The sequence below is a fragment of the Fonsecaea nubica genome (assembly GCF_001646965.1).
Source record: "Fonsecaea nubica strain CBS 269.64 chromosome Unknown Scaff80, whole genome shotgun sequence".
Taxonomy (NCBI): domain Eukaryota; kingdom Fungi; phylum Ascomycota; class Eurotiomycetes; order Chaetothyriales; family Herpotrichiellaceae; genus Fonsecaea; species Fonsecaea nubica.
In genome coordinates, this window is record NW_019173753.1 from 83,409 (window position 1) to 98,589 (window position 15,181).

The 15,181-nt window shown below is 53.8% G+C and overlaps 2 protein-coding genes across 2 annotated transcripts; both read left to right on the forward strand.

The window, feature by feature from the left end:
• Positions 1-9,644: 9,644 nt before the first annotated feature.
• AYO20_09112 (hypothetical protein) lies at positions 9,645-10,047 on the forward strand (the record flags this gene model as incomplete). The annotated part of the gene is made up of 3 exons (XM_022647384.1): positions 9,645-9,833; positions 9,887-9,971; positions 10,022-10,047. The coding sequence occupies 3 exons, from the start codon at positions 9,645-9,647 to the stop codon at positions 10,045-10,047; spliced, it is 300 nt and encodes a 99-aa protein (XP_022496658.1).
• A 3,499-nt stretch (positions 10,048-13,546) lies between these two features.
• On the forward strand, positions 13,547-14,851 carry AYO20_09113 (tartrate dehydrogenase; the record flags this gene model as incomplete). Its single annotated transcript, XM_022647385.1, has 2 exons — positions 13,547-13,963; positions 14,138-14,851. 2 exons carry the CDS (start codon positions 13,547-13,549, stop codon positions 14,849-14,851), a joined length of 1,131 nt encoding a protein of 376 aa, XP_022496659.1.
• Positions 14,852-15,181: the final 330 nt, after the last annotated feature.

Sequence of the window (15,181 nt, forward strand, 5' to 3'; positions counted from 1 at the left end):
ATATTCTATCGGCCCTGGTACCGAAATCTCTATTGCAGGATGTCGTGCCCGCGGACAGGTTGCGACGACGCAGGAACTTCGTACTCACACGGGCTGACTCGCCAGTTGAGCCAATCGGTGAAGTCAAAATGAACCGGCTGGCTCGTCTCCTGTGTCTCAGCCTTTGTGAACGAGAACCGGCCGAAGTAGTCGTGCTCAATGTCGCCGGAGGAAGGGTTCGTCCCGCTAGGTAAGACGACAGGGTGATATGTTAAAGCCGATTCGCGTGCGGACGCCTTCGTGAAGAGCCGCAGAGAAAGAATCGGAAATGAAGGGTATGACAGACGCCTGGCAACGGGAGCTGGCAACGACGACTAGCTACGCATCCGTCTTCTCAGTTCGTAGTTTGCGGCTCTGTGGAAGAGTTGCGTTCGTTCAAGTATATGGAAGGCCCGGGCGATAGCCTTGGTTGACACACCCTCTCTCTCAGATGAGCCACTCCTCAGAGGGATCTTGGACCATTACAATGTAAAAGGTCGACCGTTCTTCCGTATGGGTCGTATGCATCGTCTCCGCCATGTGCGTTGTGTCCGTATAGGTTGCGTCCCCATGGCCAGGTTTGTTCACTACGTCGGTCAGCAACCGCGTGCGGACGGGACGGAACAACGGCAACGTTACTTACATGGCATACACCACCTGGTAAGCGCCCCTCCACCAGCGCCAGGACGACGATGGTAAGCAGCGTCGTTAAGCTTAGGGTGGTGCCGAGGGTCCATTCAAACAGCCCTATAGTGGTGGTGGGGGCAGGCGTCGTGCTGGCCTGAAAGGCGACCATGGTGCTGCGAGCGTCCTTTGGGGGTGACTGAGTGAGCAGATCAACTTGTTTCTGTGTAACGAGGAGACGGCCTGATGATTCGTCGCGCCATCCTGTCGGAAGCAACGGCCCCATCTCATCGATCTTGCGATGGGGATCGAAACAGGAAGAAGAGAGAACCATAACGGCATCCCTGGAAACTGCAGACGGGTACGATGGGTGGAGCCAGGGAGAAGGGGGAGGGGCTGCGGAGGGTCTCGGTGTCGGGACAGCTGTTTTGATCCGAATGTCCGAGTCGGTGCAAAGACTCGCACTCTTTATGCGGGACGTTATCAGGGTCAAGGCCTGCGGAGAGAAACCCTCCGAGATAAGAGGAGCAAAGCAAAAGACGGGAGGCAGGAGATGGCTCCACCGTTGTCGGCCACGGGAGTCGTGGCTTGTTGAGATGCGCAAGACTGGCGAGAACGTTAGCCAGAGTCAGACGGGAGAGAATGAAAGTGAAAAGAAGAAGAGAAGTGAAAGAGTTCAATGGGCGGGAACGTGTCCCTTTTAGGCGAGGAGTCTCGATGGACATGACCTCATGGCTTACATCATCGTACCGTTTTGGCGAAACCATCCACATTAGGTTTCTAGGTCGGGGAATTGCATACCGGCAGCATAATGATTTGTGGTGACGATTATCCTTGGGAATCTACCTTCTCGACTTGTAAATCAGGTCCACGACACAAGAATCCGAGGCAAGCGCGGGGACATATCTCGGGAGGACGATGGTCCATGGTGGGCGATGGTGGTAAAAATGGAGAATCAACACCCTCGACATCCAAATCGGGTGTTTAGGTTGAAGATTTGAGGTGGGAGTGGATTACATTTCCTGCGGATAAGATTACGGTGGTGGGAAGTGGGCACGTACCATCGTTGGGGAATCTACCTCTCGAGTCAAGGATTGGGAGCACGATCAACTGCGTTTACGGAATTTCACTGGTCCGTGGCAGTTACCATCGTGGCTGGGGAACTGACTCTCGACGATACCCCCTGTTGCGCACTCCAAACCCACCAGTCCCTCGATATACAGGATGGGGGAACCCACGCTGGCGCGAGGCATTGTATTTCTCCGAGTTGATGGTACATGGTGATGTACCACCACCAGGAATCCACTCTCTTACATGTGGATGACGTCCTCGATCGATGCTGACGCGACAGATTGCATTTCCGAGATGTGAGGGTTCTGTCTGTTGATATACAGATTGGGCCCTTGTCAGGGATCTGATCACTGACAACGCACCTCGATGGTACATGGATGGTACAGTGCCATGCAAAATGGTTGAGGAACCAGACAGACGAGTCCAAACTAGGAAAGATTCGTAGAGCGTTTCAAATACTGGATTAGGAAGGTCAGGTAGCGCGCTTTAATTCTACAATTCAGTCAGGATTTTGGCATTTGTCGCAAGATCTACACCATAGTAACTGCTACCCAATCAATGTACCTCGCCGTCACTGCGAACTAGATCCCTTGATCACGCTCGAGGATCTATAAATCACTGTAGTCTAGGTTCTGCCTACCAGTTTGTTGTACAGAAATACAAAGATTACATATGGTGCACCATATGAAGCGAGTTACGATTCTTTCCTAATTAAGGTTTGACTGGATTTCCTCACGTAAAAAGCTACTTTCTACCTTTGGAACCGATGAGGGATCGAGAGGTATTCGTTGCGGACCGACTCAAGAGATCCGAGAGAAGATCTATGCGCTCCTCCGCCGAGGTTCATAGTCTCTGGCCAACTCGCGCCAACTCGGACAATTCGTAATATGGTTTAACGCACTCCCAGCCGAGGTCCCTCCGGACTTGAAGCGAACAGGCCGCTTTCCAGAACAGAGAACCAGGGCTGTTAAGAAAAGTGAATGTGGGGGAGATGATGCAGTAGCGGACGCACAGCTGTATTCATGCATGTCACTTGGGGCACGAAGGACGTGGTGTGCATCTCCTATTCATCAACAGGCTGACTGGAGACTTTGTCTCTTGGACTCAAACAAAAACAGTGCTCTTACCCACAATGACTCCCTCATTCTGCTCCAAGATGATTTCCCACGAAAAGAGCTCGCGAATGCTCTTGATCAGGTCAACGATGTTATTGTCTTCCGATAGGGCGCGTCACAGAAGGAGAAGCCGAAGTAAACTTTGGAGAGCACAACTTTAAGTTCAAGCTTCAAGAGACGAAACACCACTCCCAGCGTTTTGCGCTTGGGACTTCTTGACAGGTTCGAGCTTGTCGATGTCAAGGTTCGGAGAGCAGCTCTGGTTGACGACACCTCAACCGTGAACCTTGTCGGATCTCAGGCTCGATAGCCTTTGGTCCACTTTGGGCCGGATGGCGTCCAGTAACCAAGTGACCAAAGCTATCATAGAAATACTGCCTATCCGCCCTCACCTTTACCTGTAAGAAGGTCGAAAGTGACTTTTGCGTGCTTCCTCACCTATGACGAGGAATATGATCGCGTCGCCGCCACCAGAAGGATACCAGAGCCACCGGAACCACCGACGTGTTTGGCACTCGGCTGCCAAAGACTTACTTGGTCTTGGACATGTTGCTAAGCAAACCGTGGAGGCGTGGAACACAGTTCCTTTGCACTCGCCACCAAGCCAGGGACACCGCCACAAGGGTTTACATTCATGGAAATGAAGCAGTTCTACCGGATCTCCAAGGAAGGGAGAGAGACCTTGCTTTGCAGATTCAAACAACCAACCAGGCTCTTGATGAGTGGTGACATACCTGACGAACGGGGTGTCATATTCCCTCTTCTGCAGTTCAGCATAATAAAATGCCGCGGGCGCGGCGCCAAACCCGGTACTGGAACTGTGTTCTGAGCCCCGTAATGGAGCTCGTCATGATCTACGAAACAACATAGGCACGCGCAAGGTAGGACGAAAGGGAAGTAAGTCGTTTTAGCAGAGCCCAGGTGGTTGATAGTGATCGAGTCCACCAAAAATAAGTATAATCTAGGATTACAGGTACCCCCCCTGGTCTATCCGCGGCAGGCCAGGACCGTGGTGTGTGTGGCCATGGACAGCGGCGCGAGGGGGTGACATTTGATTCATGGAGATGTGCCCGGACAATCGGGTCGTGCTTTGAGATGACCAACGGAGAATGGTGCCTGTGGCTGATTGGCCTTCCAGGTTGCCATGGCAACGCCCCGCAACGGCCTCCTGAAACACTGGTGAAACACTAGCTGAAACACTAGCTTCGTGGCGCCAAATTGCCAACCAATAACGTCCGGACCCTCGGAAAAGGGGCAGAGAGACACAAAAAACCTGGATCTATGACAAACGCTGGGGCAATCTGTGATGGACGGCCCGGGGTGTTCTTCCAGGTCAACAAGAAGCAACGAGTACAATGCTTCGCGGAAGGAGATCGCGGACAACATCTCATCTGAGCTCATCTTAGTGACCAACTGTCGCTCAATGCGAAAGACCCCCTCATCCTCATCCTCAACGGAAAACCCAATATACGGTCACGGTGCAGACCACTTACTTGGCTTCAAGGGCGCTACTGATACGCAGAACTCTACGTCCCAGGCCCTTTCTTCTCATACCCGACGTCGAGAACTGCCGCCCCTCCTGATTGCGAAGGCCGGTTTTCCGCAACACCCTGCAGGACCCAGAGTATGGATCTCCAAGTCCTCGAGTGGGCGGGGGGGCACATATACCCCATGCAGAGACCGAGAACGCTGAGACATACGATCAGTTCTCGCGATCCCAGAATATCTGCGCTTTGTAGGGCGGTAGTTAGTTGGATGAGATCAGGCTGAGGCTTCAAACGCTGGCCCAGAAGAGATGGGATCCAAGAGAGGGAGAAATGACGGCGATGGGGGAATACAACGCCGCGAAAAGACCGAGGAGGTATGGAAATATCGCCCTCGTGCACGCTGGCGAAAAGTCAGCCCCTGAGGGACGGGCTTGGGATGGCAAAGCTCGAACAGCGAGTCAAGTGCGCCGGGATTGCTGTGTTCTGTGCCCTTTTCGGTGTACCGTTTGGCTTGTTCGCATGGCCGAGAACAAGTGGACAGCACCAAAGGCCTACGCTGGTTCCAACGAGGTATCTGCCAAAGCCAGGGCTCTTATGCTTGGAGCCATGTCCTCTTCCTATCCGATACGCGGTTCCAGAGAGAAAGAGAGAGAGACGATTACTCACACAAAGTCCACAGATGCTTTTCCCAGACCAAGCTCCGATACAACGGTTACACAGCTGGTGGCAAACCTCTGCTGTCTCAAACACAATCTGTATGCGTCAAAGCGTCTCACGCGGGAGATCTACACGACTTTCACCCTCCGTCGACGAGTTCGCCCTCATCAAGAGCCCTACAGATTGGGATGCGATCGTCTTGTCCCTCGCGTCGCCGTCCTTTCCAACCTGTTCTTATCTCCCTCTACGACCTCGATCCATGCCACAACATTTTCTCTGGCATCAACGAAAATCTTGCACGGTTACACCAGCAGTGTCCTCTCGTGGATACTTGAGATGAGACTCACAGAGGATCAATGGAAGCGTGGTATGGTATATTCATACAGATCACAAAGCCAATACTTGTGGCAGTAAAAATACCTCCAAGCATGTCCTTGTGAGCCACGGCATCAAGTTGACTTGAGCAACGCGCCTGCGGCCGATGTGAGAGGTGGTCAGCTCAGAGCCCAGAGTATTGTTGCCCGCATGTGATCGAACCTTGACGTGGCTCCCGGAGATTCAGGTCGACTCCTCGCCGGTCCTCCGAGCCGTGAGGCTAACAGGCCTGTATCGATGCAGTGGAAGAGGCTTGTCGATGGTGACAAGATATCGATGGTAACAAGGTAACCGGTATCCCAGAGGCAAAACCGACGGTTTATATCCAGACATCGAGGGCAACGCAGAGAGAATCCGAGATGGTAGGTATAACCCGAGGGCGCAGTCAGCGCGGGCCTGCTGGTAGAAGTGCCGACGATAGACGGCCGGGGCCGGAGGCAGGAGAGCACCCCGAGGGCCGGCCGTGGCCCCGCGCCACCCCAGGTACCGTGGCCCAGGAGAGGATTGCCTACCGGAACTGGGCACACCGAAACGCGGGGAAGAGAGCATGCAGTCCAGATGGATCATGGACACGAGACAAGATTGGTCCCGTTGGATTTCACGGTACCTCCAGAGGAGACGGCTGTCTTTTGATCTCTCAAGGTATCGTGCAAACCTTCCTTGTATCTTGTCCCTCTTCTCTTTTCTTGCTTTCTCGCTCAACTGCCAGAGCGCCTCCAATGTGTCCAAGAGCCTGTTGTGAGACTTGCTGATCTCGGTGATTCCACGAAGCCTACCTACCCTACGCAAAGAGCCTCAACAGGTCGTGGGACCGTGCCACGAAGAAACCGATCGAAGCCAGAGACACGCGGGGAGAGGATACAAACGTTGCCAACTCTGCACAGTGCTGCTGGCGTATGATTTCTCTTTTCCTTCATCTGTGACTTGGAGTACCCTCTGCATCATCCAAGACAGAGCACGTCTCGGATGGAGATGCTCAAGGCACCAAAGCGATGGCGAGAAGACGAGGATCGAAAAAGGTGATATGACTGCTGAAGAAATCGATATTCAGGTGAAGAAGACCAAGAGGTTTGGAGGCTGAAGAATTGACGCAGCGGAGCGATAGGACAAGACAAGGTGCCCTGGCCGGTGTATATCCTTCCCCGTCTACGAGTTTGAAGATGAACACGAATGGTCTCGGTCGAGGCTAATGGGTGGTAGAACGGGCGAGGGAAAGGTCTCTACGCGGTACTAAGTACGGAGAACGAACAAAAAACTCTCTCCTGAAACGAGTCACTATTTTCGCCTGATCAGGCCAAGCCACGTTCCTGTACACATACATCCCTTTCCCACACTTTTTGACATTTATCACCCTGAAGTGGCCACGTACTCGAAGGATGGCTTGTAACACAGTCCTCTCCCGGCAAGACGTGTAACGAAGAGGAGGGGAGCCTCACTGCTGGAAGTTTGGCGATATAAAGCCCTTGCTTACGAACAAAACCATTCAAGTGAGTGTGGAACTGCTTCACTCCACGACTGATATTTGTCAATCCTGGTCTATATGGTATGGTATTGGCACATCTAATATAAGGACTAACCTGTCCGGGTTGATGTGGTGCTATAGATTCACCGCCGATAAGCCGGGATAGGGAGCTTCGAGGATAGGGCGGAGCAACATCCGAGAGTTCTCGACCATGATAAGTCCCGGTAAGGGCATCCATCACCTTGGTCGGGCCGCAGGTCGTGACGCTCCCTCCACAACCTCCGCAAACCACCTTTCAAGGACTCTATGACCTGTTCTTCAACGGGTGACCTCGGTCCTGTCACACCTGCGATTGACAGCGGACTTGAACTCAGACAGACGGGGCCCAAGTCACCCCGTGGGGTACACACGGCTATCTCAATCTAACATACTTCGATCTGCCTTCCGCTTCTCCTATACGAGGATCATTTGGGGGTCACCATGCACATGCAACAATGCACAGATGCCTGCTTAGCAGATCGGTAATCGCGAGGGTCTCCGAAGTCAGGTTCCACCACCCAACGCACGCAATGCTCAGGGTCAATTGACGTCCGGATCATGTCGCAGGGCAACATAGGCGGCCACATACGATTATACAGTTGTGGAGTCAACGGCAAACAGGAATACAACACGGAAAGAATACAGGCACGGCAGGGACTCCGCAGAATGATTCGATTCAAGTCCTATCTAACTGTCTCTCAGGACTCCATCACCTTTTATTGAACACAGTGGTTCTCGCAAGACGTGGTAGCGGGGAGGACTGCGCTCAGAAGGCTGGCCATGTTGATATGCCCGTGAAGAGAAATCCAGACGGTCTCGGTCGAACATTGACCGTTTACGGGTTGGAGTCGAGGTCCTTCGTTCAATGAAAAGGCCATAGAGCACTGAAATGATATCTGGCATGTGCCATTCAACTGAATTTGACAAACATCGTCCGTGAGGTGAAGTAGCCTCCCACTCCCAGAATATTTCTGTGTCTGATGCCCGGCAAGAAGTCGTAACGTGGAGCAGACAGATCGACCTTGGTAGGCACCACTGTCAGAAGGTGGTCGTCAGATTGGTAACCCCGTGTATGAGCTGAAGGAGTAAGGAACCTGGCTGTCTCAGTCCACCTTCCCACAAGCCCGCTAGTATCATAGTATTTTGACTCTTCTCTTGTATGAGTTTGAGGAGGAATACGGACAGTCTCGGTCGAGGTTTGGTCGTTGGGGAGAGGGGGCCGAGGTCGCGTTCTATGAAAGGCCACGGGGCTCTGCAATGACAGTTAGAACATGTACCGAACAGCCAGAGTTGACAATCTCACTGTAAATCGAAGTAGCTACCCTCTCGTACGGAGGATTGCCTGTCTGATTTCGCATTTCCCTTCAAGATGCAGGAGCGTAGATCATGTAGTTGGAGCCCTTACTGAAGTAGCCGCCGCGAGAAGATATCGGATTGGTATGGCCGTGTGTAAGTCGAAGTGGAACCCGGCTGTCTTGGTCGAGTTAATCGCTGATCGTCTGCGTGACGGGATTGAGGCCTTCCTTCGATAAAAGGGCCATGGAGTCCTGAGGCAAAGACAGTTAGCAAGGTGCGCTATCAGATCAGAATTGACGATTCTCACTCGTGAAGCAAAGTAGACAAGTGCTCGATGCATTCCCTGCGCATAGATTCCTCAGCCGTAATAGTATCGGAGAGCTAGGTCGACCTTCAACCCAGGTGTCTTCTCAGAAGCCCGCTAGTATACATTTTGACCCTTCTCGTATCCGAGTTTAAAGAGGGACCCGTCTTCCTTGGTCGAAGACCGGTACTGTCCCCGCGGTAGATGACAGTCCTGCTCGTTCCCCTGAGACGACACCTCGTAGGCGTGGAATCTCGTCTATCGTTGTGGGTTCCTATGTACCTGAAGCTTGCATCCGTAGGCGATCGAATCGTGTTCGTGGCGCTCGGTTCGAGATTCATCCGTCGAGGTTCGCAGACCGATAGGTCGATCGATCGCAAAGGTCGAAGGGAACGTCTCGAACTGCTCCGCTCCCTTAGTGACCGTGCAACTGCGTCGGTCGTGGGAGCGTACGACGACCGACCGACATTCGTTTAGATGGGAGAGACGGTAGGACAGAATCGAGGTAGTTGTTCACTAAAAGGTCGGCCAAATTTGATGAAATGTCATGGATCCTTAAAGTGACAGTGGAATTTACCATGTTCTCGGCTCAGGCGAGAGTGCGTATAGCCGTGGCGGGGAGGACCAATGTCACTCCGGCCGGGATGCCGGCCTCCATGGCAAGAACGGTCATGGCGCCAACAGAGAGAGGTGTCCAAGCGTTCACCGCTCAGGACTTTCGCACTCACATAAGTACCTGTAACCAGTTCTTTCGTTCCACGTGCTCCAGGACGAATGCAAGGTGAAGAAGAGCCTAGACTGAGCTCTCTCTCGCTCCCACACACATTCCTTCCTGTCCCGACCTCCTCCGCCTCTGGTGTTTCGTGGTATGACCATCGGACCCGAGCGCGAATATGGAGTCGTATCAGTCCAGCAGGTAGGTCGGCCGGTCAGCCGGTCGGTGGGTGGTAGGTAATAGGTAGCCTTCGAGCCTGCGAGCTAGCTAGCTTGCTAGGGTATCGCTGGCTTGACGTCCTCCATTCGCACGGGTCCACACTTGACCAAGACTCTCGAAGAGTATGGAAGCCAGAAATCAACTTCAATCACAATAGCAAAACGATTGGCGGAATTCCTGAGAGACCAGATGATCAAGTCCTCAAATAGAACGCCTAGCGCGGCGGCATCCTCGATCGCGTTGATGGCCCCGAAGCCGCGGTATGGAAGCAGTAGTAGGCGTTGCTGATCAGGACGAGCTCGACAACACTACGTCCTCCGAGCCCGGTCTTCAGAGAGTAGACGGAGAGGTTGAAGATCGCGAGGCCAGCTCGGCAAAGAGTCGTGGGCGACATGGATGGGAGCAGGAGGAAGGTCTCGACGACCTCGGAGTCTTGCTCGGGGTTGACCAGGTGAAGAAGGGTGGTGAAGAAGGCGGAAGGGGAGAGTGTTTGGGCTATTGTAGCTGCCATCTCTTCTCCCCGTCTGGACAGGTCTCATGCTGGACCGTGATAGCCGGCGAAAACAACGTCGGGCGGCTGTAGAAAATGGTGAGTTCTCACTCAGCCTTTCAAGGTCTGCCGCGCTGGCACTTGGGCAGGGGCTGCGTTCTGCACGCCCTCATAGGGGTAGGATGGTATTGTCGGTTGCGTCGCAAAGACGGAATAGCGTTGCGTAGAGTATGCAGATCGATATTGCTCTTGGTGGTGAAGACTGTTGCCGGAAGGATGGTCGGACCGCTATGCCCCGTGTATGGATTTGAAAGAGGAAACGCGCTGTCTCGATTGAACTTTGATCGTCGGCGGCAGGGTCGGGGTCTTGCTCCGACGAAAGGTCATACATGCATGGATGGAGGTCTACAATACCAGTTAGCATGTGCCCATTCATCCAGATCTCACTCGTGCAGGGAAGCACTCACCTACCCGAAAGGATTGTATGTATGTGAACAAACACAACCTTTTCCCGGTAGTCGTTGCAGCGTATAGCAAGGAGATCGACGTGGGGCGTGGCGGGGAGGAGCCCAGCCAGAGGCTGGTCGTCAGGCAATATGCTGGTATCAATGTGGGATGCCATCGTACGGGCAAGAGGACATGCAATGGCGTCTGGGGGTTGGTTGCCGGAGGGTCATCACATGCAAAGAGCTTAAGCTGCTTGCGAGCCACGGGGATTGATGGCTGCGTGGTGGTGTGGTGAAGCGAGGTAAAAGGACGCCCCTTCTAAGCTTCGAGTCTGTAGAGAGAAGAAAATGGATGGCAGCAACATAAAAGGTGGATGTAGCAATCTTTCTCGGAGTCGTGGTGGGTAGAATGACGTCCATTTAGAGTTTGATGACAAAGAAAGGGGTTCCCTGCAACAGACAAACTCTATGATCCAATTATTTTTCCGGGTAGAGTAGTGTTCGAAATGAGGTTTGACCTCCAATTTCTCCAATTTGACTTTGTGATGCCGAGATCCCCGACCTCGCTCTTGGGGTATTGCTCAATGGATTGAACGCCCTATCAGCACAGATCATAGTAAATCGGGTATTGTCTCCGATGAAGAGATGCCACAAATTACTTGTGAGGATTAAAAATAGCCTGCATTCATCCATACAGACGGAGTTTTGTCGAGTGATTTACCTTTTGGATATGTTTCTGCCATAGTTCTCATCTGGATCGGCATGGGGCAGATCCAATTGAGATACCGAGGAATTCTGGCCAGGATGAGTATAAATTTGACAATGAGAAGAAGTGGGGATAACGAGGTCCACTCTCTTGATGGGTTCTTCGTTTGAACTGCTGGTTGCATGGTAGATGGCATTGCTGATCATGTACAAGCCACGGCGTCAAGCTCTCAGAGTCTTAAGATGACAAATGGCGCCACTGGACAAACGACAGACGTGATTCAGGTCAAGGAGTGCAGCTCTTTGGAGGTGCTTGCAGGCGTCGTCAGGGACATGACTCTCTTCAATAACGTCGGGCTATTTATGAGGGAGGACAGCCAGGGATAACAGCTAGCAACAAAGAGGTTGTCGACTCGTTGAAGACTAGACTCCACATGCTCATATCAGATCTCAGTTGATCTCGAGGACATGTGGTATCTGCTTCGAGCAGCGCTGTCGCAGTCTGTTCCAACACGTAGTGGCTGTGCCAAATCGCCAGTTCTCGACTCACCTTTGTGTTTCCTCGTCTGTTCTTCCAACAGTGTCAGCATCTCCTGATTTCGGATTTGCGGGTCCATCGGCCTTGGGGCGGTTGAGATGAGATGAGGCTAAGGACGAGGAGACGCAAGATAATATGATCAAGGATGGTAAAATCGAGGACGGGATTCGCAGTCTGACAGAATTCGAGCGTCTCTTCGTCGAGTCCCTTGGGGCTTTGTCCGCGGGGAGAGAGAGAAACCACAGTGCAAAGCTGCTATAGATGTATTCGTTTGACAATCTCCCTGCAAGACGTTGATAGGACAGCAGCTAGTCCTGTAGTTGCGGCGCCCAAGGACAGAGGCACGAACTTTGACGTTTCGAGAAGAGGCCGAGTCTTCCCTCCAAGCGATGCGTAGCTGTCAGAGGAAGGAAGAATGGATCGAGTCGGCCATGTGCATGCGTAGCACAAGGATAGGTCTACCGAACGGCGTAACGAGGGCCTGGGCCATAGGCCATGACGAACACTGTGTATTAAACATCCATATTGTGGAATTGGAATTGTTGTCTGACTTGTCTCTGTAATCTGTGTCTGTGTGTGTTCTCAGGAGGTGGTGAAATGCCTCGACCTCAACGACCATTGAAATACTCCCGGCGAAAGGTTTCAGCACGTCTCTCTACACCTTTTTCTTCCGTGTAGCCCTCAAGGGCCTCCTGCTGCGCCTTTTGTATATTTTTCGGCGACGACTCTTTCTGTTTCTGTGATGTCTTGCGGCTCGTAGATGTCTTCTTGGGCTCTTTGCTTTGGTAGGAGAGGAAGAGGAAAGTCCGCAGGATCTGTTGACCTGGGGATTTGAAGAGAGACGGCCGAACGCTACCATCGAGATGGCAGACACCACAGCAATCCCCAAAAGAGCATCAAGGGAAAAAGCCATTTTGTCTCGTCTTCAGCTTGTGAGCAACCAATTTTCACGACCGGGGCGCACATGGACTTGTGTTACTCTTGTGTTTCTCCGAAGAAGGGCGAGTAAAAACGTTGGACATGGCCGAGGTCGTGGTGAGAGGTGAGAGGTGAGAGGGTACGGATCGTTCATGACATTGTGATTTTGACATGGGTCCTTTCTGGTTGTTGCCATCTTTTCGATCGAGCATCCTCGCGTCCCAAACTGCCATTTCGTCAAGCCATTGACTTCGCTTAGTTGGTTGTTGCTGAACCCTGGTGAAGCTGGAAAGGAAATGGGCACTTGATGAACGGCTTCGATGCACAGCTGAAGCCGCAGGAAATGAGGCAGGGGCATTGATCGGTCAGGCCTGGCTTGAACATGAAAGTGGCGAAGAGGCGGCGCGTGACAGGTGCAATGTGTTGGAGAGACTCGGGAAATGTCTCGGGGAGGGGAAGAGGAGATGCACCCTGATGGAGGAGGGAATCTGATTGACCCTTGCGTTGAAAAGCGAGGGCAAGGCTCCAGCGTTGCCGGAATATGCGTGTGTGGTTCACCGTATTGCAGGGGTGTTGGGATTAGCCCGATGTGTGGACCCTCGGCGCTGTTTTTGCCTTCGCGCTTACTAGCGGCTTGGCTGGCGGCAGTGTTGTTACTAGCGTGTTGGCTAGCGGTATTGCGCTTGTTAGCGCCTTGGCTGTACATGTAATTATCGGTTCGAGAGACTAGCGTGACCGGTCATTACATTCTCTTGGCGCGCAGCCCAAATTGCCAACGCAGCCCCAACGCAATACGAGATGCTGACACACGTGACCGCAGGTGCGGGGATGCCACAGGATATAAACCCCCTGACCCCCTCACCAGCTATTGAGGAGGGGAGTGTTTCTTGTCCTTGTACAAATCGAGTCGTTGTCAATCGGAACACTTCTTCGACCGGCAGTGCCTTCTGTGTGGCGTTGGTCCTGATACAGCATTCGCGTCAGCAACACCATCAATATCAACGTCACCACCACCACCGCCACCACCTTCAACCGAACGAACCACTTACTCCGCCCCCCCCTCGACCATGGAGCCGGAGTACAAGAGATACAGAATCGCCTCGATCCCTGGCGACGGCATCGGGCCCGAGGTCATCTCGGCGGGAATCGCGGTGCTGGAAACGCTCTCGAAGGCCTTCTCGCACTTGTTCACGTTCGAATTCACCCCCTTCGACTGGTCTAGCGACAAGTACCTCAAAGACGGGCGGTACGTACCCGAGAACGGCCTCGAAGAGCTGCGCACGTACGACGCCATCCTGTTCGGCGCCGTCGGCGACCGCAGAGTGCCCGACCACATCTCGCTGTGGGGGTTGAGGCTCGCCATCTGTCAGCCGTTGCAGCAGTTTGCCAACGTGCGGCCGACGCGGATCCTGCGCGGCGTCACCTCGCCTTTGTCGGCGTGTCAGGGGACTCTGGAGAATGCCAAAAAGCTGGATTGGGTGATTGTACGTTCTTCTCTATTGTCTCGTTTCTCCCGTCTCCCACGGAGGTCTGACCTTGCTTGCCCCTCTCTCGATCGCCACTTGCTCTCCTTTACCCCCAAGCAAGTTGCCTTTCTCAGTGCTGTCCTTGCCATCCTTCACTCTTTGACACTGACCTACATCTTCGAACGGGCATAGATCCGGGAGAACAGCGAGGGCGAGTACGCCGGGCACGGAGGGCGGTCGCACGTGAACCAGGCGTGGGAAGTGGGCACCGAAGTGAGCGTCTTCACGCGGCACGGATGCGAGCGGCTCCTGCGATTCGCGTACGAGACGGCGCGGGCGCGGCCACGCAAGACGCTCACGTTCGTGACAAAGTCCAACGCGCAGCGCAACGGGATGGTGCTGTGGGACGAGGTCAACGAGGCCGTGGCGCGCGACTTCCCCGACGTGCGCAGCGACAAGATGCTGGTCGACGCCATGACGTGCCGCATGGTGCTGCAGCCCGAGACCATCGACGTCGTCGTGGCCACCAACCTGCACGCCGACATCCTGTCGGACCTGGCGGCCTCACTGGCCGGGTCCATCGGCATCGCCCCGACCAGCAACCTGGACCCGACCCGCAAGAACCCCAGCATGTTCGAGCCCATCCACGGGTCCGCGTGGGATATTGCGGGCCAGGGCGTCGCCAACCCCATCGGCACCTTTTGGACCTGCGCCGAGATGGTGCGCTGGCTGGGCCAGCCGGTGGCCGCCGACGTGCTGATGGCCGCCATTGAGCGCACCTTGGACGCGGGTGTCAAGACCCGCGACCTGGGCGGGAATGCCACCACCGCACAGGTCACGGACAGGGTGTGTGCCGACATCTTCGAAGTTGTCCGCGAGCAAGCCGTCGTTAACGGCGGGAAATAATCCCGAGCAGGACGTCCGTCGACATCACAGACACCTTCAACGCTGTCCGGGTGGATTTACAAGTCACCCGTCACACAATCCATTTCATATCCTATGCGTGGTCATCATGCCATCCAACAATCAAAGCCCCAAGAAGCCCCCTTTCTCCCTCCCCCCACTCCCTTCGCATCATCCCATCCCGTACCCGGTTTACAATATACAGAAGATAGAGCAAGCACGTCGAGAATGAACAATCCCCTCTCACAAAACCACAAAGGCTGTCCTAGCCTCGACCGTCCGCAACCCGCCAATCATCCTGGGCTTGCCCGTCCTCCTCGAGCATCGGGATTG